At 56.0% G+C, this 18,741-nt stretch overlaps 2 protein-coding genes across 3 annotated transcripts; one reads left to right on the top strand and one right to left on the bottom strand.

The window, feature by feature from the left end:
• The first annotated feature begins 2,591 nt into the window (after positions 1 to 2,591).
• Positions 2,592 to 12,126, top strand: SGCA (sarcoglycan alpha). 2 transcript variants are annotated; one of them, XR_009050102.1, is made up of 10 exons: positions 2,592 to 2,655; positions 3,560 to 3,685; positions 3,786 to 3,940; positions 4,114 to 4,186; positions 4,530 to 4,728; positions 5,161 to 5,323; positions 6,283 to 6,491; positions 6,674 to 6,700; positions 10,892 to 11,062; positions 11,164 to 11,178. XR_009050102.1 is itself a non-coding variant. In XM_057717170.1 (10 exons), the coding sequence occupies exons 1-9, from the start codon at positions 2,619 to 2,621 to the stop codon at positions 11,342 to 11,344; spliced, it is 1,170 nt and encodes a 389-aa protein (XP_057573153.1). In that variant the 5' UTR covers positions 2,592 to 2,618; the 3' UTR covers positions 11,345 to 11,356; positions 11,654 to 12,126. The 2 variants fall into 2 exon arrangements, 1 of the variants encoding a protein (XP_057573153.1); XM_057717170.1 differs by lacking the exon at positions 10,892 to 11,062 and adding an exon at positions 11,654 to 12,126 and having other exon boundaries at positions 11,164 to 11,356.
• LOC130841016 (spermatid-specific linker histone H1-like protein) lies at positions 7,331 to 8,503 on the bottom strand. The gene has a single exon (XM_057717171.1). The coding sequence runs from the start codon at positions 7,962 to 7,964 to the stop codon at positions 7,416 to 7,418; it is 549 nt and encodes a 182-aa protein (XP_057573154.1). The 5' UTR covers positions 7,965 to 8,503; the 3' UTR covers positions 7,331 to 7,415.
• Positions 12,127 to 18,741: the final 6,615 nt, after the last annotated feature.

The following is an 18,741-nucleotide window of genomic DNA, read 5'->3' as shown; positions in this document are numbered from 1 at the left end:
TGCAGAGCACAGGCTCTAGGTGCGTGGGCTTCAGTAGTTGCGGCACATGGGCTCAGTAGTTGTGGCTCACGGGCTCGAAAGTGTAGGCTCAGTAGTTGTGGCACATGGGCTTAGTTGCTCCGCGGCATATGGTATCTTCCTGGGGCAGGCCTCGAACCCATGTCCCCTGCATTGGCAGGCGGATTCTTAACCACTGTGCCACCTAGGAAGCCCCTGTATACTTTAGTTTTATTTTTAAAATTTCCAGAATAGGTTTAAAGACCCTGTGACCCCCTGCCCCTACCCCTAGGCCTCAAGAAACAGAAGGCACTGAGTGTTATAGCAGCAGACTGCAATCTAGACAGCTCTGAGGTCAGGGGGTCCTCTGTGGGCCAGAGGAGACTTTCAGGGGACTTCCATCTGGCTCCTGGCGCAGTCCCTGATTCCCCTGGTTTGGGGCAGAGAGAAGGAAGAAAGTAAGAAAGGCTGGGCTCAGTGGGCCTGGTGGCACTGGGTTTGGGCAATGCTACCTTAAGACAGCTGAGGGTGTGATTGGGTGGCTCTAAAAATAGCAGGAGAGGCAGCAGCCGAGGAGGGAGGGAATCACATGGAGCCACTGAGGGGCTGAGACCTGGGCAACCAGCCAGGTCCTGGCTCCCCTAGAGCCCTCTGACTTTCCTCTGCCTCCTTTCTTCCTTTTGCTCTCTGTCTCTGAGAAGGCAGAGAGGTACAGAGGTGACTGGGACATACTCTGCCCTGTCTGAGAGCCTGAGTAGACACTCATTCTGGAATTTGCTGACTATCCAGGGGCAGGTGGGATGGCCATGTGGGGAGAGAGAGGAAGGGACAAGGACTGAGTAACCTGCCCACTGGTCACCTCAGTCTGCAGGCCAACCCCCTCCCCCTCAGGCTGACTCAGGGCAGGTCCCTGATGTCCTTGTCTGGGGCATTTGCTTATGGGGGTGAGGTGGCAGCTCCCTCTGTCTCAAGGCCAAGGAAGAATGCTCACACAGGTACCGAGGATTTTGGAACCCTGCCACCCATGGTCCCCTGTCTCCTTCTCAGGGCATCTGGGGAAAGTGCGCCTCTGCCTGTTCTAAATGGGAAGCTCAGGGAAAGAAGGACACCCTGCTTCCATCACACCTGGACTGAGATCCTTTGGCAGATGCAGAAAGGAAGGGGAAGTGGTACCCCACCCACAAGGACATTGGCTGCATCCTGGATTGAGTCAGGCACCAGGCTAAGGGCTTTACATGTATTCAGCTCTCTGTAGTATGGCCTCAGGGAAGTTATACACCCTTTGTACCTCAGTTTTCTCATCTGTAAAATGGGAGCAAAGATAACACCTGCTTCCTGGAACTGCCGTGGGGATGGGATGAGTTACTATATGTAAATCTATGCAAAACCTTCAGCAGAGTAGAGGCAGGGGGTAGCTGTTATCACCTGCTGGCATGAGAGCTCCACGTGGGCAGGGGCTTTTCATCTCTGCCCCCTCAATGCCTGGTACATAGCAGGTGCTCTGTAAATATGTGCTGAATTCATGATTTTGTGGATTCCTCACAAGGACTCCAAGAAGCGAGCGCTATTCTTTCCACTTTGTAGTTATGGAAACAGAGCCTAGATAGGGCAAGTGACTTTTTCAAGGCCATATCCTCCAGTGAATGGGTCAAGGTGGGATTCATGTCCAGGCCTGTAGGCTTCCTTTACTCCCTGTCTCTACCTGGCTTGTTCTGTCCAAGGCTCTCTTTTCCTGGACCTGGGGGGCAGCCTGGGGGTGCCTAGTGTGAGGAGAGGGCTGGGTGAATGGGTACCCTCATGTGCTGTTTGTGAAGCTGCCACCTCGCTCCCTATACCTACTAGTTGCCAGGCCCTGTGCCAGGTCCAGAGATGCAAAGATCGTAGGATCCCAGTCCAACCTGCAGTACTGTGTGGTTGGTTGTGCACTGGAGCTTAGGGGACCCAGCCTGGCCTAGGGGCAGGAAGGAGGACAGAAAAGCTTCAGAGAGGAGAGGATGCCTGGGCTGCATCTTGAAAAGCAAGTGGAAGTTTCCTGGTAGGATGAGGGCAGGAAGGGAGCTCCAGGCAGAGAGAACGGCTTGTGCAAAGCGGTGTAGACTCAGGAGAACTTATCAGGGCAGCAGAGTGAGGCAGGGCAGAAGCCTGGGGTAGTGTGTGTGAGGGGGAAGGGTGAAGGGGAGGAGAGGGGATTCTATACAGGATGGCCAGGTACAAGCAGGGTCTGAAAACCGTCAGCAGCTGGGGACTCAGGGCAATGGAAGCCATTAGTGTCTTAAGCCGGCATGGTTGGTGGTTTACAAAATGTACTCCAGCATTACCAATAAGAAAAAAATATCAAATTGCACACTTTAAATATATGCAGTTTACTGTATGTCAATTATATCTCAAAAATGTTCTTAAAAAAATGTACTCTGGCCCCAAGAAGAGGATGATTGGAGGGATCTTGTCATGTGGGGAGGGTGTCCACCCTAGATTTAGTTCCTGCTCTGGGTAGGGAGGGGGGCGGCCCTCTGGCTGAAGCCAGGCCCAGCTGCTCTGGGACACCAGCCCATCCCTCCCCCTCCCCCTCCCCCCCCACTCCTGTCTCTGTCACTCACAGGCAGGGCCAGGCTGGGGCAGCCATGGCAGCAGCGCTAATCTGGATTTCTCTCCTTGTGGGCAAGTTGGGGTCTTCTTCAGGGGAGAAGCCCAGGTTAAGGGGGTGAGAAGCTCCTCAGGGGAGGGGTTGGGGGGTTGGGGTGAAGCAGGGGCCAGAGGGACCCTGGGGTGTGAATTCCACAGCCGGTTGGACTCCAGGGAACTGGGGCTGGGAGCTGGGATATAGAGGCTGGGGACTCTGAGAGGCGGGGTGTCCTAGGCCAGGCTGGGCTTAACTGCACAGGCCCAGAGCATCGTGGGCCCTTTAACAGGCTGGTTGGGCTGGCTTCTTTCTAGGTCCAGGCTAAATTTGGCCCTGGGAGGGTGTGGGGGCCGCTGGGGCAGGTCCTCTCCCTCGGGCTCCAGGCTCAGGCTCCCCTTCGCTCAGCTCCTGGTGGCCTCCAATGGGGGTCCTATTCCCCCTGCATATGAGGGGAGGCGGGTGGGAGCCTCAGAATGTCTACCTGCCTCCTCCAAGGGGTCCTTCCTTCTCCCTCCCTTCCACCCCCTCCAGCCTCCCAGTCAGTCAGCTTGGGGTTCTTTTCCAAGTGCTCTTAACGCGCGCGCGCACACACACACACACACACACACACACACACACACACACACTCACATACACTCATATATCCCACAACCCCTCTCTGCCAGACATCAGTCCCTGCCCACTGTGACCCTCAGTGGGGCCTAAAATGAGGAGTGAGGGGGCTTCCATGAATCCAGACCAAACTAAGGTCTGGGTCCTGTTGCTGATTAAAGTGGGTGGCACAGCCAGGGCTCCAACGCATCCTTCCAGCAAAGTCGTCCCCTCCTCTCACACATCTCTCCGGTCCCTCAGGGCCACCAGGGACTGGATGGAAAAGGGGGCCTTATTCCCCGGCCAAGATTGAGGTTGGGCCGTGTGTTTGTGGGTCATGGGTCCCCACAGGTCTCCTGGCAGGGCTGGGTGGCACTGAGGCCCAGCAGACTACCCTGCACCCACTCGTGGGCCGCGTCTTTGTACACACCCTGGACCGTGAAAACTTCCTGCACCTCCCTGAGCATGTCGTCGTCGGTGAGAGGGGCCTGAGGGGCACCAGGGTGGGCTGGGGGTGCCTGGCCCAGGGCTGGTGAAATCTGTCGTGTCTCCAATCCCCTCTCCTCCGTTCCACCAGCGGTCCCAGCCACCGTCCCTATCACCTACCACGCCCACCTCCAGGGACACCCAGACCTGCCCCGGTGGCTCCACTACACCCAGCGCAGCCCCCACCAACCTGGCTTCCTCTACGGCACTGCAACCCCAGAAGATCGTGGACATCAGGTCATCGAGGTACCAGCCGGGACTGCCGTGGGCTGTGTCGCAACAGGGACCCCCGTGTTCACTCATTTACATGAATCAAATGCCTCTAATTTGGTTCGCTATCTCAGTCTTCTCCTGCCAGGCCCAGCCACACCATGTTTCTTTCCTAACCTCACCTCTCAGCTCTCTACCCCACCCTCCAGGTCACAGCCTACAATCGGGACAGCTTCAACACCACCCGGCGGAGGCTGGTGCTGTTGATTGGGGATCCAGCAGGTACCACCAGCCCTGCCCCACCCCTACCCCACCAATGCCAGTCTTGGGGGATCTCCCCCGTAAGGGGGGTGTAGGAGGGAGTAATGGGGAGCAAGGCACCCTGGAAAGACTCTGGAGTTGTATTCTTGGCCACTCTGCTGATAGACTGTGGAGCCTTGGGCAAGAAATTGAGGCTGTGGGTATGGGGCAAGGGCGTTTGAGGCCTGTGGTATATGGGGTATTAGGGAGGAAGGAAGGGAGCTGAGGGGATATGGGGAGGAGTTTGGATGGGGGGAGGCTCAGGAAGGATCTATGCAGGGCTGGGGGCTGGGTGCGGCCTAAGGTGCCCACTTGGCTATTCCAGGCCCCCTGCTGCCATACCAGGCTGAGTTCCTGGTGCGCAGCCATGATGTGGAGGAGGTGCTGCCCTCAACACCTGCCAGCCATTTCCTCACAGCCTTGGGGGGGCTCTGGGAGCCAGGGGAGCTCCAGCTGCTCAACATCACCTCTGCCTTGGACCGTGGGGGCCGAGTCCCCCTTCCTATCGAGGGCCGCAAGGAAGGGTAAGCATGCAGCCCAGGGGGGCTCCCTGGAGGAGGGGGCAGCTTGCCTTTTGTCTAGGTGGTGGGCATAGACCATGGGTCTCCCTAACTTTCAAGTGGGGACTTACCCATCTTTTTGCATGCTCACCATGCCCATCTTTACCTGCCTGTGTCATGGCACTGTCCAGTTCCTTCTGGCCACCGCCTCATCTCCCTCTTGCCCTTCCTAGGCCCAAAACCTAGTTACCCTAAACTCTGCACTTCTTGGTGCCCATAATGACATGAAACATCCATCCATCAAAGGACATTCCTGGGGAAAAAAGACCCCCAGAAGACTGGGGTGCTCTGTGTACTCTTACCATAATGCCAGATCTCAGGGTGACTGTAACCCCCAAATCTCCAGTGACCAGTGATAACCCCAATTGTTTGACAGTGGTTTATATCTGGGCCCAGGGTATACATCAAGGTGGGCTCTGCCTCACCCTTCTCCACCTGCCTGAAGATGGTGGCATCCCCTGACAGCCAAGCTCGCTGTGCCCAGGGCCAGCCTCCATTACTGTCCTGCTATGACACCTTGGCACCTCACTTCCGAGTTGACTGGTGCAATGTGTCCTTGGTGAGAAGGGACCTTGGCTCTGGGGGTGGGGGCGGGGAATGGCCTCCATCAGGTCTCCTCCATCCCTGTCTTCCCATCCCATCTCCCTGTTTCTCCAGTTATCTCTATGCGCGCGTGCGTGCGTGCGCGTGCGTAAACACACACACACACACACACACACACACACCCCCCCACACACACACCCTGATGTTCTACCTTCTCCCACAAGAGGGCAACAGAGTCCGTAATCCAGACAAGGGATCTCCAGCTCCTGGAGCTCCAGCTCTGCCCAACCCAACAGCTAGAGCAGTCACTCCCACAGGGTTGTTCCAAACTCCTTTGTCTACCTAGGGAGAAAGCTCCGTTTTCCTCTAAGTTGTCACTTAGGAAAATGGCCTGCAATAAGGAACAGATAGCTCTCATCTCCATGATATAAACCAAAGATGCTCACTATTACTCTTTGGGATACTGAGCTGAGGTGTCTAGGGTCCCTAGAGATCCTATTCCCAGGGCTAGGAACCCTTCCTGTGACTTGACCGACAGCACAGCCAGGAACTGGTAATCAACATTCTTGAGCACTTGCTATGGGCAATGCACTATGCAATCAACATGTTTTATACTCACAACCACCCAGGAGACAGGTACCACTATTAGCATTCCAATTTTACAGATGAAGAAACTGAGACACCTAGAGGTGAATCATTGCAGCATAGCACTTGTTTGAAACAGGATTCAAACCCAGGCAGTCAGACCTGAGAGCTGTGCTCTAACCATTGTACAGTCTTGCCTCTTCTAGAATTCCTTTCCAGACTCCTACACCAGTGCTTGTCCTGCTCAGTCACATTGAGCTGGAGGGGGCCAGGCAGGAGGAATCCCTGCAGTTTCATGGAGTAATGTCGCCCCAGAACTCCTGCCCTGTGCCCTGGGGTTCTCTGTGTCTAGCCATCCACTCCTGGGTCAGCCCTGGGCTCTCTGAGCAGGTGGACAAGTCAGTGCCAGAGCCTGCAGACGAGGTGCCCACTGCAGGTGATGGGATCCTGGAGCACGACCCGTTCTTCTGCCCGCCCACCGAGGCCACAGCCCGAGACTTTCTGACCGACGCGCTGGTCACCCTCCTGGTGCCCCTCCTGGTGGCCCTGCTGCTGGCCCTGCTGCTGGCCTACGTTATGTGCTGCCGGCGGGAGGGACGGTGAGTGTGGGGGTGGAGGGCAGGGAGGGCACTGGGGCTGGTGCTCACATTGCGGGGCTCCTTGCGGCATTTGTGCTGCCTGGGGACCCAGATCCCTCAGGGAGGGAAGTCCTCAGCCAGGAAAGGAGCAGGGACTCCAGGAGGAACTGTGGATAATAGCTAATTCCCTCGTTTTTCCACAGGTTGAAGAGAGACCTGGCCACCTCTGAGTGAGTAGGGGAAATCTGGGGGCTGGGGGGGAGCTCCCCTGGACCATTAAGCTGTCCCCTCCAACATCCATGAGCGTCAGACGAACCAGATTACTCTGGGAGGATGGGGCCACCCGCTTGGGAGCGCGAGCCCTGGGCTGGCTGGGTGCTGGGCCTGACCTATCCTGGCTTGGCTTTCTCATTTTCTGGGCTCCATGGACGAGTCTGATGTGGGACAGGAGAGGGGACCTAGCCAGGCTTCAGGGATCTGCTGCCACCCTGGGGGAAAGGGTTTGAGAAGCAACTTTAAAAAACAACTTAAAAGGCTTTCTCTCTCTCACACACACACACACACACACACACACACACACACACACACACACATTTTGCTGTGAGTCAGACACTTGGGTTCCAGGCTGCATTCTGCCACAAAATTACTGTGATGCTTTCTGTCCTCAGTTTCTTCATCTGAAAGATGATGCAGTTGGACCAGCTAATATCTGGGTGCCTTCAATTCCTCCAGCCCTTCCCAAATCCATCTCACCCTTATTTGCCCAGGGTTTCCCAACCCATGACCTTACCTTTCCTCTGTGCCCCCAGAACTCTTCCTCTCCCACTCCCTTGAACCCCAGAGATTCCAGGAGGCAGGTGTGAAATAAGTGAGGCTCCTTTTATTCTCCCTGCACTGAGCCTGTGACGGGCCCGGCACCCCTGCCTGCCTGCTCAGCCTGCCTTGCTAACTGCGGCGGCATCTGGCCGCCCTGCGAACCCCCTTGATGAGCCGCTTGTGCCCCTGTTTGGAGCCCACGAGCAACCGGCGCTGCCCGGGCTGGTGCCGCCCAGGCCGGCGCTGCCCCAACTGCCGCCGCCGCCGCCGCTGCTGTTGCCGTCTCTTGCCCTTGAGCTTGAACCTGGAGGCAGGGTTCTTGCTCATGAGGAAGGAGCCTGTGGCCCCCTTGCCTGTCACCTGTTTGAGCATGCCCTTGTCCACCAGCCCCTTGAGCACTCTCTTGAAGCGCCAGGCGTTGCGGGTCATGTTGTAGCCCCTGGTGGCAACGGCCTTCTTCAGCGTGGCCAGGGATACGCGGTTGCGAGCCCCCTTGTCTGCCACGACCCCCAGGATCACCTTGGATATGCTGAGCTTTTGGTGGGCTTTGGAGGAGGCGCGGCGCCCAGGCTCGCTCTCGCTTGGGAGTCCGGATGCGCTGGCCTCCCGGCCTGCATCCAGGGCGGGGTTTGACGCCCAGGGCCCAGATGGGGGAGGCAGTGAGGTGTCTTTCTGCATCTCTTCTTGCGCTGGGTGAAGGGAACTGGGTGCGAGGACCTCCAGGATGGCGGCTGGAAGTCTCCCCTGGGTTACTCCTGAGTCGGGGAGGTGCGTCCCAGTTCCTGGTTCCCTCAGAGGCTTTCTTGTAGGGCTCTGGCCCTAGCCTTGCCCTGGGTGGCCAAAAGGAGGACCAAGGATGATCACCCACGCTGGCCTCAGCAGATTTGTGCCTCAGGTGCAGGGGGTGGTAAGATTATCTCTGTGGTGACCTCAGGGGGACATTGTGAGGCCACCAGAATCCTGTGAGGGTCACAGTGGGCCCACTGTTTCCCCCTGGGTGGGGCAGGCGGGAGATGCCAGAGAGCATGGGCATCTGACATGCCTGGTAGCCTGGGAAGAAGGGCTGTGGCTGAGTGAACCAGGCAGGCAGACCCACGTGGTGTGAGTGTGCTCGCCAGCAGATTTTAGAGTGCCTGAGACTCCAGCTTTAAACCCACCATTTTGACCCCACCATCTCAACCCAATCCGTTGGGTTGAACAATACAAACATTTTTAGAATCAGAATTATATCGACATTTTTCAATTTTTGTGGGGAATAAATTTTCCAGAGTGAACCAAAATATAATTCCTTGATCTAAGTTGATTTAATTCCTTCATCAACTTTTTATACAAAGCAATGAAAAGGATTTGCTTTTTTTTTTTTCTGTTTTCATTTTTGTTTGGTAGAATTTTTCCCCCATTGGGATCAGTGGTTTTCTATATGAATTTTACAAGGAGGATTGTATTCCTCAATTTTTTTGGCCTGTGCCAAATTTGATCAATTTTATTTTCTGCCATTGCAGATATTCTCTTCTGACCAGTTATTTCCACCATGTCCAGCTTTCCTGGGTCAATTTTCTAGCTCTTCTGATGTCAGGAAAATATGCTTCCTCTATCAATTTTGAGTCAATGACCCATTTTACCACGTGTGTATGATATTAGCCTTTGTTGGTTTGGATTTTGTGTTTATTTCTACAAAATCCTATTTCCTTCTTTTTTCTTTTTGCTTGTTAAAGGTCTACCATTTTTCAAATTGTTCAAAATTGTGATTCTGCTGCCTGTTTTTCACCCACATCAGGTTTTATTGCTCAGAACATCCTCCAGCCCAATCTCCAGCCCAACGACCCTCTCCTGTGATCTGTGTGCCAGAGTCAGGGCTCAAGGGGCTGTGTGTGTGTGTGTGTGTGTGTGTGTGTGTGTGTGTGAGAATGCCTGTGTGTTGGTTTTTCTGCCCACGTGCTGATGTGGAAGGACAGTGGGGGAGGGCACTGCGGGTCTGGCTTCTGCTCCTGCTCTGAAAAAACGCCCCCAGAACATTTTTCCACCTGTGCGTTTTGCCAGCGTCATGAGACCCAGATGCGGGGCCGGGGGCGGGGAGGCGGCCCGTCAGCGAAGGCCTCTCCCGCCAGAGGGCTCGTTACCTGCCTGGCTGCTGCCACTGCCACGGGCTTCTCGCTCGCTGCCCCGCTCCGCCTCCCCCTGCCTGGGAATGGAAAATTGTGTTTTGGACACCTCTGCTTGTCAAATTCCAGACTTAATAGCTCATCTGGACCCTCCTCTCGGCTTAAGAGGGTGACTCCACCTCCTCCCGCTGGCCAGAGAGTACTTGGTCCTACTCCCCCAGGGAGGAGCGTGGCCCATTCCGCAGGAAGCTAAAAGATCTTTTCCGTAGTCTAATCGCTCAGGCTCTAGCTGGAGTCTGTGTCCACTACTTGAGACGTGGACGTGGGTGGGGATCATTTCCCCCTCCCCGATTTGATCAGTAATCCAGAGGTAAGGAGGATTGCTTCCACCGTGCCTGGGGCCTCCACCCCTTTAAGAAAACCAATTCTGATGGTCTGCGCTGAAAAGTCCCTGTTGTCTGTCTGACCCAGCAACCAGGTAGTCTGGGAAAAGGTCTCCAGGCTGAGCCCACAAATGTGGGTGTGTTCATGTAAAAGGGCTTAGAAACATCCTTCCACTGGAAGCCAATTTCATCAATGGGCCTACTATAATAAAACAACACCAATGATAATAATAGCAATGGAAGGCTCTCTGTAATAATAGCTATCTTTTGCTGCATGCTGACCAGTGAATGTAAATGTTTTTCCTGCATTAACTAATTTCATTCATACGACAACTGCGTTACAGTTGGGGAAACGGTGGCACAGAGAGGTTAAGCAACTTACACAGGGTAACACAGCCAGTAAGCAGTGGAACTCACATTCAAACCCAGAGCAAGTCCTCATGCTTAACCACTGTGCTACCCGACTTCTCAAAATGAATGAAAGTTGCTCCTGGACAGCAGAAAACAAGCCCATGAGAATGTCAGATAAGAAGGAGGCTCAGGCTTCTTGGGGAAACTGGAGATAGAGCTCAGGAAGGACTTCCTAATGGGTATGGTGGTCAGTCCATTCAGTGCTGCTGGGGTTTTCAGCCCCGTGCGGGTGGGGCCTGGTTCCAGCCTCAAGGAGCCTTAGACTGAAACACACAGGAAGCAAGACTCAGTGTCTGGAGCTGAGCAATGCTGGGGGCAGCCTGGGGTGGGGTGGGAGGGGGTCAAGGTGCAAAGGGAGTGGAGCCCATGTCTCAGGATCCAAAAGATAAGCAGTCAAAGCCAGGCAGGAAAGACCTTGGGCAAAAGCTAGGAAAAGGTGAGGAGGTAGGTTTGCCAGGCTAAAATGGGGATGATGGGGAGAGAGTATTAGAAAAGGGACCCAGGGGATCATCAGAATATAAAAACAACAGAGTCCAGCAAACACTGGCCTCTGGAGATACATACCACTGTGGGTATCTATTCATGTCTTAGTATCTCAGGAACTCTTACCATGTGCCAGGCGCTTTCCTAAACACCCAGCCTGCATTTTCTCATTTAATCTCCATAACCATCCTAGGAAGTAGGTTCTATTATTATCTTCATTTTACAGTTGAGGAAACTGAAGCACAGAGTGGTTAAGCGACTTGCAAAGGACACACAGCTTTGAATCCAGGATGTCTGTACCCAGAGCCCATGGCTCAGTCACTGGACCTCGAGGTGGCACCATAGAACTTCACATTTGTCCTTTCCCACCCATCCTGTGTCTCCCCACACATCACAGGTGGGGAAGACTGTAGGCTGGCTCAGAGGGAGTGCCAGGCTGGACCCCAGTGTGGGTGCTGACTCCCAGAGCTGATGATTCTGCTGGCCTTGTGCCCCCAGCATCCAGATGGTTCACCACTGCACCATCCGCGGGAACACAGAGGAGCTGCGGCAGATGGCAGCTAGCCGAGAGGTGCCCCGGCCACTCTCTACCCTGCCCATGTTCAATGTGCGCACAGGCGAGCGGCTGCCCCCGCAAGTGGACAGCGCCCAGGTGCCCCTCATCCTGGACCAGCACTGAGGGCCCACACAGGTGGGTCCAGCTGGGCAGTGCCAACCTCTTTTCTGGAATAAGGTGGCCTCCATCTCAGGGCTGGGGCAGGTGGGCGGGGGGACGGGAAGGGGCACACAGACCTGTCTGCCCCTCCGAGGCAGTGTGGGAGGTGCTCAGCAGTGCCAGGGCTGTGGCCCTCAGTGCCAAGCACGTGGGGTCAGAGGGTCAAGTTGGGGAAGGCAGGAGAACCGGGGTCTGGTCCTCACAGACCCCACTCTCTCTTTGCTGCTCCATTCCTAGTCCTGGCCTTACCCTCCCTTCTCTTCCCACTCACAGAGCAGCCACGACCCACGGCCACACCCTCCTCCCCACTCCAGCTCCTGGCCCAGTGGACTCCAGGCTTGGAATAAGCAGAGAGAGGGGGATGGGATGGGGTGAGGGTGTTTGGGATCAGGACCCCCAGAATAAAACCTGCTGCTCTGCTCATCTGGTGCTGTGCCTTCCTCTCAGCAGCCTCCCTCCCAGCCTGCGTTGCTTCTGTTTCCCTTTCCGCCTGGTGGGAGCCCTCAGAGGTAGGTAGCCAGCCAAGGGCTGCCAGCTGGCCCTCTAGACTCTCGGCATTTTGCCGTTTCTCAAATTCTCTGGAAGCAAGAGGGAAGAACCTACATATGCAGCCGTGATCTTAATCCTCACATGAACCCGATACTGAGGGCTAACTGGATCTTTATCCCCATTTTATAGACAAGGAGATCAAGGAAGGGAGGGAATACGGGGATATGTGTATAAAAACACATGATTGAACCTGGTGTACTCCCAAAAAAATAAAAAATAAATAAAAAAAAAAAGAGCTTATAGACAAGGAGAGAATGAGTGACTTACCCAAGGTCACAGAGCAGACAAATGGCGGAGCTTGGATTCAAACCTGGCATGTCCACCTCCACACTGCCCTCTGGAGGACTAAGGGGTTCTGGAAGCAGAAGGTCCAGGCTCTTACCCTGGAGGGAGGCCTCTGTGTGAGTTATAACCTAGATAAGGAGAGAGGGTTGGGGTGCAGGACCCTGAATGCCCCAGATCAGTGGCCTTTCCTGGTGGGCTCCTCAGAGACAGTGTCGAGGTCCTCAGGACACTGCACAGCCCGGAGCCCTTGTTGAGCTTGGTGTCACCAGCTTAGCTTGGTCCCCATGTGAGCCCTGGAGAGCCTGGCTGACCAGGAGGCAGCCACAACTTGTTCTTCTCAGGTGGCTGTGACCAAAGCAGGCCGGCTCCACCCCTGCCCCTGCCACCCAGAGTGTCATATCTGATGCTCCTTTGGGAGCACAGGTGAGAGACTAAGCCCCAGTGGGGACCCAGTTAAGGGGGGCGGGGAGGGAGGAGCAGGGCCTTTTGGCCCAGGGCAGCTCCAAGAGAATCCAAGCAAGGCATCTGCCACCCTGAGGCCTCTCCACCCCTTTCTAAGCCCCTCCCACTAGGCCTGGGCCCCACCCACTGTCCTGGAATTGACTCTCAATCACCCTTCTGTGTGTGTGTGTGTGTGTGTGTAGGGGTAGGTAAGGGGGATAATTGGGAGTTTTCTCTCACCTGGAGGCAAGGGCCCAGCCAGTCTAATGATGGTGCCCCCAGGGCCAGGGATCCCTGAGGAGGGCTGAGTTTCTGAACACTGCATCCCGCTCTTCAGAAATGTGTAGGCAAGGGGCTCATGAGGGCCACAAGTTGCTCCTGGACCCCCCTCCCCTTTCTCTCACTTCCCAGAATCCCCACCTTCAAAAAATGTCCTGAATCCATCCACTTCTCACGGCTTCCACGATGACCTTCCCAGGCCAGCTCCAGGATCTCACTCCTGGACCCCACAACAGCCTCCCTGCCTCCTCTCTGCCCCTTCAGTCTCACCTCCAGTTGGGCCCATCCTTTAAAAAGAAAAATCAGGGAGTCTGGCCCCTCTGCCGTCAACGCTCCGTTGCCTTCCCGTGACACTGAGAGTAAATCCACACTCCTGGCCAGGCATAGAGATCCCGTCCACCCTTGTCACCTCATCACCCCTCTCCCCCTGCTTGCCTGCTCCAGCCACACCACCTCCTAACACAGCCCTGCTCCTCCCTCTGCCGGGAACCCCCAGCCCCCCACGTCCACACAACTTCCCCTTAGTGCAGTCATTTTGGCCTCTGCCCAAATGACAGGTCTTTAGAGAGGCCTTTCCCCTGCTCAGAGAGCCTCTCTGCCCAGCCTCCTTGCTCTCTCACAGGATGTGCCCTGTATGAGCGCCTTGTTGGGGTCGGGTCTGCTTTGGCCCTAGCAAGTAAGCTCCAGGAGGACAGGATTTGGTGTGCCCCCAGGGGGCACAGTGCCTGCACCCAGTAGGCACTCAGGAAGGTTGTTCTGAAGGAATGGGTGAAGGGAGGCCATCAGGTCCTGGCCACTCAGAGCTCTTAAGGAAGTTGCTCCTCCGCTCTGGGCAAAGGGGTGAGGTAAGCAAGGCCACTGCTAACGCTTCTACCATTATCTTGTGGGTGCCGCCCTCACTTCCCGGCTGGCCACCCCTACCCATTAGTTAGGTAGTTAATCCCAGGAAGCTCTGTGGAGGACAGAGGCTCCGAGCCGGCACAGCGTGTGTGCTCAATAAACGTTTGTTGGCTGAAGGGCTCTTTAGGGAGCAACCCCCCACCACACGGGCGCTCTGACTTCTCCTTCACAAGTTCCTCCTTTTCCCGAGGTCCCCCATCTGGCTGAAACCTGGAGCTGCACAGAATCTCCTCAGCTTGGAGCCTGCACGCAGTCAGCCTGCTGTCTGGGGTGGCTCCTCCCGGACCCCTGCCCACCCCCCGGCCCCACGCCCACCGTGTGAGGAGGGGGCCGCCCTCTCCCTGTCTCGTGCTCCCACCCTGGGCCTATGTGCTCTTCCTGTGCTGGCCAGGATGGGAGAGTCCGAAGCCAGCCCCACACTTCCCTCTGCTGCAGGACTTTGCCTTGGGATCTTGGCAGCGCCTCCTCCCAGCTCAGCTACCAGGAGCACACGGGAGCCTGGCTGACGGCCGGGGAGGAAGTGGCCCAGACAAGGGGCTGGGGAGATGACGTGACTGCAGCGGACGGAGAGCTGTGCCTGGGCACAGACACACGCACGCCAGCCGTCCCGGCAGCACGTGGGGTGGGCGAGGGGGCACGATTCCACCTGGCGGTCACACCCCGGCCCCTCACCGCCGAGCACGGAGAGCTGCTGCGTCCCCTCCACCCTGAGACTCCACCTCCCTCCCTCCCCCCGTGTCCTCCAGTGCCACACCCACCCTGCCCACGGGACCCGGCGTCTCCACCTGCATCCCAAACACAGCCCTCACACGTGGCCTGACTCTGGACGCCTCACCACCTCCCGAATTGGTGAGAAGACCCTGCCAGACCGAGGGACACAGGAGCCCCTACGGTTGGCCTCGGCCCCCACGTCACACGTCTGCCTTATTCTTGAGACACATACTCGCACACACTTCCACCCTGTGGCGCAGAGAGCTCCCTTGGTGTATCTGCTGGGATTGGGAGCCGGAGTAAGCAGGGCTCCAATCACAGCGCTGAGAGTTTACTCACAGACATTAACTGTAACTGTCCTGGGGCTTTTGTGAGAATTTGGGAGAACTAGGCGCGTGCCTGGCATCTGGCAGCTCCCAAGAACAGAGACTTTATTGTATATAATCATTCGTATGGTCACACAAAACCAGAGGTCTGCGAGGTCTCCCTTTCCCCCAAGATCTGGATGAAATGGGCTCAATTTCCATCCTACGAAGAGTTCCAGCTCTCGCTGTGAACTGGGGTGGAGCCTGAAATTCGCCTGCTCCTTGGCTCTGACCTGCGGTCCAATTCTGCTCTGTCTGGTAAGGCAGCTGCTGGCCACCTGTGGCCACGGGGTACTTGAAAGGTGGCTCCCAGACTGAGATGTGCTGCAAATGTACTGATGAAATGATAATATTTGGGGATATACTAGGTTAAATGTCTTATTAAAATTAACATTCCCTGTTTCTTTTTATATTTTTAACATGGCTGCTAGAAAATGAAAAATTACACAATGTTGCTCACTTAAAATCTTATCGGGCAGTGCTGTTTTCATGGTCTGTCCTGTACTCCCCACTCAAGATCTACCCAAACCCAGAACTCAGCCTCTTTCCAGAACCCCTGCTCACACCAGGCCTCTGCACGTGTCAGAGTTTTCAGAAGCCTTGAGGAGTGGGAGGGGTGTGCCTCACAGCAGTGAAGTCACCTAGCTCTTGAATATGTGGCCTCCTTGCTCTAAAATGTGCTCTGGTCCCCACCCTACCCCATTTTCCTTTTCCTCCACTGTCTTATGCAGAGAAAACCGCACTCTCTCCAGCACCCATGTGCACCAAACTCACCTCCCTCTGGGCCTTGGCACGCACATCCTCTGCAAAGTGCTGGACTCGCTGTGTGCATAAGGGCCTGATTACCCCCCGAGACAAGAGCCATCCTTCTTCCAGGGTCTTGCCTCCTGATCCATGGACATCTCTTAGCCCTATTGGGTACCCTCCAGAGCACATACCTGGGAGGGGATGCAGAGACACAGCTGCTCACCAGCACCAGAGCCCCAGAGGCCCTGGACTGTAGGACGGTGCCTGCCCCTCTAGCCTCGCCTCATTTCCCCCACACTCCTCCCTGCTCTACTGTCCCCCTTTCATCCTCGTCACACAGACTCTCCTGTGCCCTCTGTCATGCCTACTTACACATGTCCCAAACGCCTAGACCTGTCTGTCTCTCGGGTCGCCATCTGTGTGCAGAAGCTCTGCACGTACACAGACCCCCACCATTGCCCACACACCCACACGGGTGCAGGGCCCCTTTGAACACTGATGCAATTGACTCCTGGGTGAGTGGCTACGTTCTCATCCACACAGGGACGGCTGGGAGAACCCACCTCGCTCGTCTTCCTCCTGTGCATCTTGGCTTTAAGAGCCCCACGCTCGCTCCAGCAGCTCCACACTCAGCCCCACCTGGCCTTGTGTGCCCCAGGCCTGAGTCTCCCGTGCTCAGCAGGGAAGCCCCACTCAACCTTAGCCAGCTCCTCTGGGAAGGTCTTGGAGGCACCTGGGGAGCTGAGGGTTAAGGAGCTGGAAAAAAAAAGAGGGCAAATCCGCCATGTTTCAATTATAGAAAATCCTGCCAGGAGATGGGCTCAAGCCCAAAAGGCACCCAGGATTCTGAGACAGAGAGCAAAAAGTAAAAAGATCCAAATGAAGCCTCCTCTCTTTCTAGAATTTCGGTTTGGATTTGATTGAAAAATCAGCTGCAGGAGCATTCCCTCACAGAGAAGCAGAGGTGAGCCCGCGGAGCACCAGGGTGGGAAGGCCGCGGCGCGCCTCCGTGTGTGGGCAGCAGGTCTGGGGGAGCAGGTCTGGGCGGCTCTATTTAGGGCAGCTGTGATGTCAGCGGGGAGGAGGGCTTGAGTTGGGAATGTGCTACAATGGCCCCTTTGTCCCCCTCCCCTCCTGCCCTGCACACACGCTGGAACCACAGTCTGGCCCCAAGCCACGTGACAGGCAGGGCTGCACCGCGCGGGTCTGCCACCACCACCGCCCTGACACTCGGCAGCGTCACCTCGCATGCCCTCATCCCTGCACGCGCACACACGGCACCCGCGCGCACGCACCCGCGCACACGTACCCGCGCACACGTACCCGCGCACACGCACCCATGCGGAGATTTGCGCATTTGCGCTGAGAGGCATCGTCTCTCCTTTGCCTAGAGCCGTGCTTCCCAATACGGCAGCCACAAGCCACAGGTAGCTCTTAAAATTAATCACAATAAAATTTAAAACGGAGTCCTTTGGTGGCACTGTCCGCGTGTCAGGGGCTCCATAGCCACAGTGACTAGCCGCTACCCTACTGGACAGCAGATAGAGAATGTGTTTATCACTGCAGCAAGCCCAGGTCCAGAGCCCTCCCCCACTGGCTGCTCGCGCGTGGGGGCTGGCCTCTCCCTGCTCTTCCTCCCGCACCTGCTCACTCCTGTTCACAGCAGTGCTCACACGCCACATGCTCATCTAGAAAGGCTGCCTCTCGGCCTCTCGTTCTCTCTCTTTAGGCTCCCTGGCGTCTTTGCCTGGACCAGTATCCAACCGTGCGTCTCAGCGCCTGGCCTCCGGCCTCAGCCAGCTCCGCTTAGCCTGGAGAGAATAACAAGGGTGAAAACATGACAGCGTGGCAACAAGGTCTGATCTGAAGGCTGCGATGAATTCCGTAGACAAGGAGAGCTTTGGAAACTCATGTCAAACTCAGCCTGGCTTGGGCAGGAGAATGAGGGGACCATAAGACATTTGAAACATAAGAAAGGCCTGGAAGTTGAGAAGCGTGCATCTGTTGGCGTGACAGGTGTGGGCAGGGGAGGAGACAGCGGGAATGAACAGGTGAGCAGTGGCCAGGTAAATCCTTGGACGCCAGGCCTCTGTTGCTTCTGGATCCCACCCCGGGGCGGGCGGAGGGTGAGGGCAGATAGGGATGGGACCAAGACAGCCAAGGGCCTCAGAGAGCAGGAGGTCCAGGTGGCATGGGAGTTGCCTAGGCTGGTGTCAGGCAGGCATCACCAGTCATTCAATGGATTGATTAAAGGACCACCAGGTAATGGGGTAATTTGCACATTGAATAAACTTTTATTTGTAAGCCGCAATGTCTTGCTCTCTTTAGGCTAATTCCAGTACTACACTCTCCGGAATGTGGTAGAAGTACTAATGATGAATTATTAAATGCTGTAATTAACAGCCATGGCTACTTAACGATAGCCAAGGTATTAGTATTGCAGACAATGACCTCTGAGGACTTGTCCATCTCTCTGTGGACCTGAGGGAAGGATATGGACCTCTCCTGCCCAAAGGTTTAGAGACCTTGAGAGGGGGCAGGACAGGACCTCTGTCCGCTTCTCCCCGTCTCTAGGTCCCTGGGCGCCTGGTCTGCTCCAGGGTTCTGAGGCCGTGCATCCTCTATGTGCCCACGGACGCACACTGCTGTCCCTCCTCCCTGAGACTGGGGAGGGGACCACTCGCCTTCCTTGTGGGGGGCCTCAGGAGAGCAGGGAGGGTCAGGCAGAGGATAAGGGAAAAGGGAAGGGAAGGAGGAGGAGGAGGACGAGGAAGCAAGAATTTTTTAAAATGAGGAGGAATAGGCAGGAGGCAGGGGCTGGGCAAAATGTCCTCCCCAGGCCACCCCACACCCAGGGGTCATGTTTTGGGGACTTAGAAGGCTGAGAGAGATCTAGGGCATGCCCAGCTGGTCAGGAAGGCTTGTCACCTTCCTGGTAGCACCCGGTAAGTACCTGGACTGCAGCTTTCCGAGGCCCTGGGGAGGCTTTCCTGAGGGCTGGTGCTTCCCTCCTTCCCTCTGGGGGTGCCCAGAAGAAGGAACAGGAGGCAATCCTTCCTCCAGGTCTCCTCTGGCCCTTGGGGC

This window comes from Hippopotamus amphibius, chromosome 17 (assembly GCF_030028045.1).
Source record: "Hippopotamus amphibius kiboko isolate mHipAmp2 chromosome 17, mHipAmp2.hap2, whole genome shotgun sequence".
Lineage (NCBI taxonomy): Eukaryota > Metazoa > Chordata > Mammalia > Artiodactyla > Hippopotamidae > Hippopotamus > Hippopotamus amphibius.
Note: the sequence above shows the minus strand (reverse complement) of the source record. Positions and strands in the feature narration are given on the sequence as shown.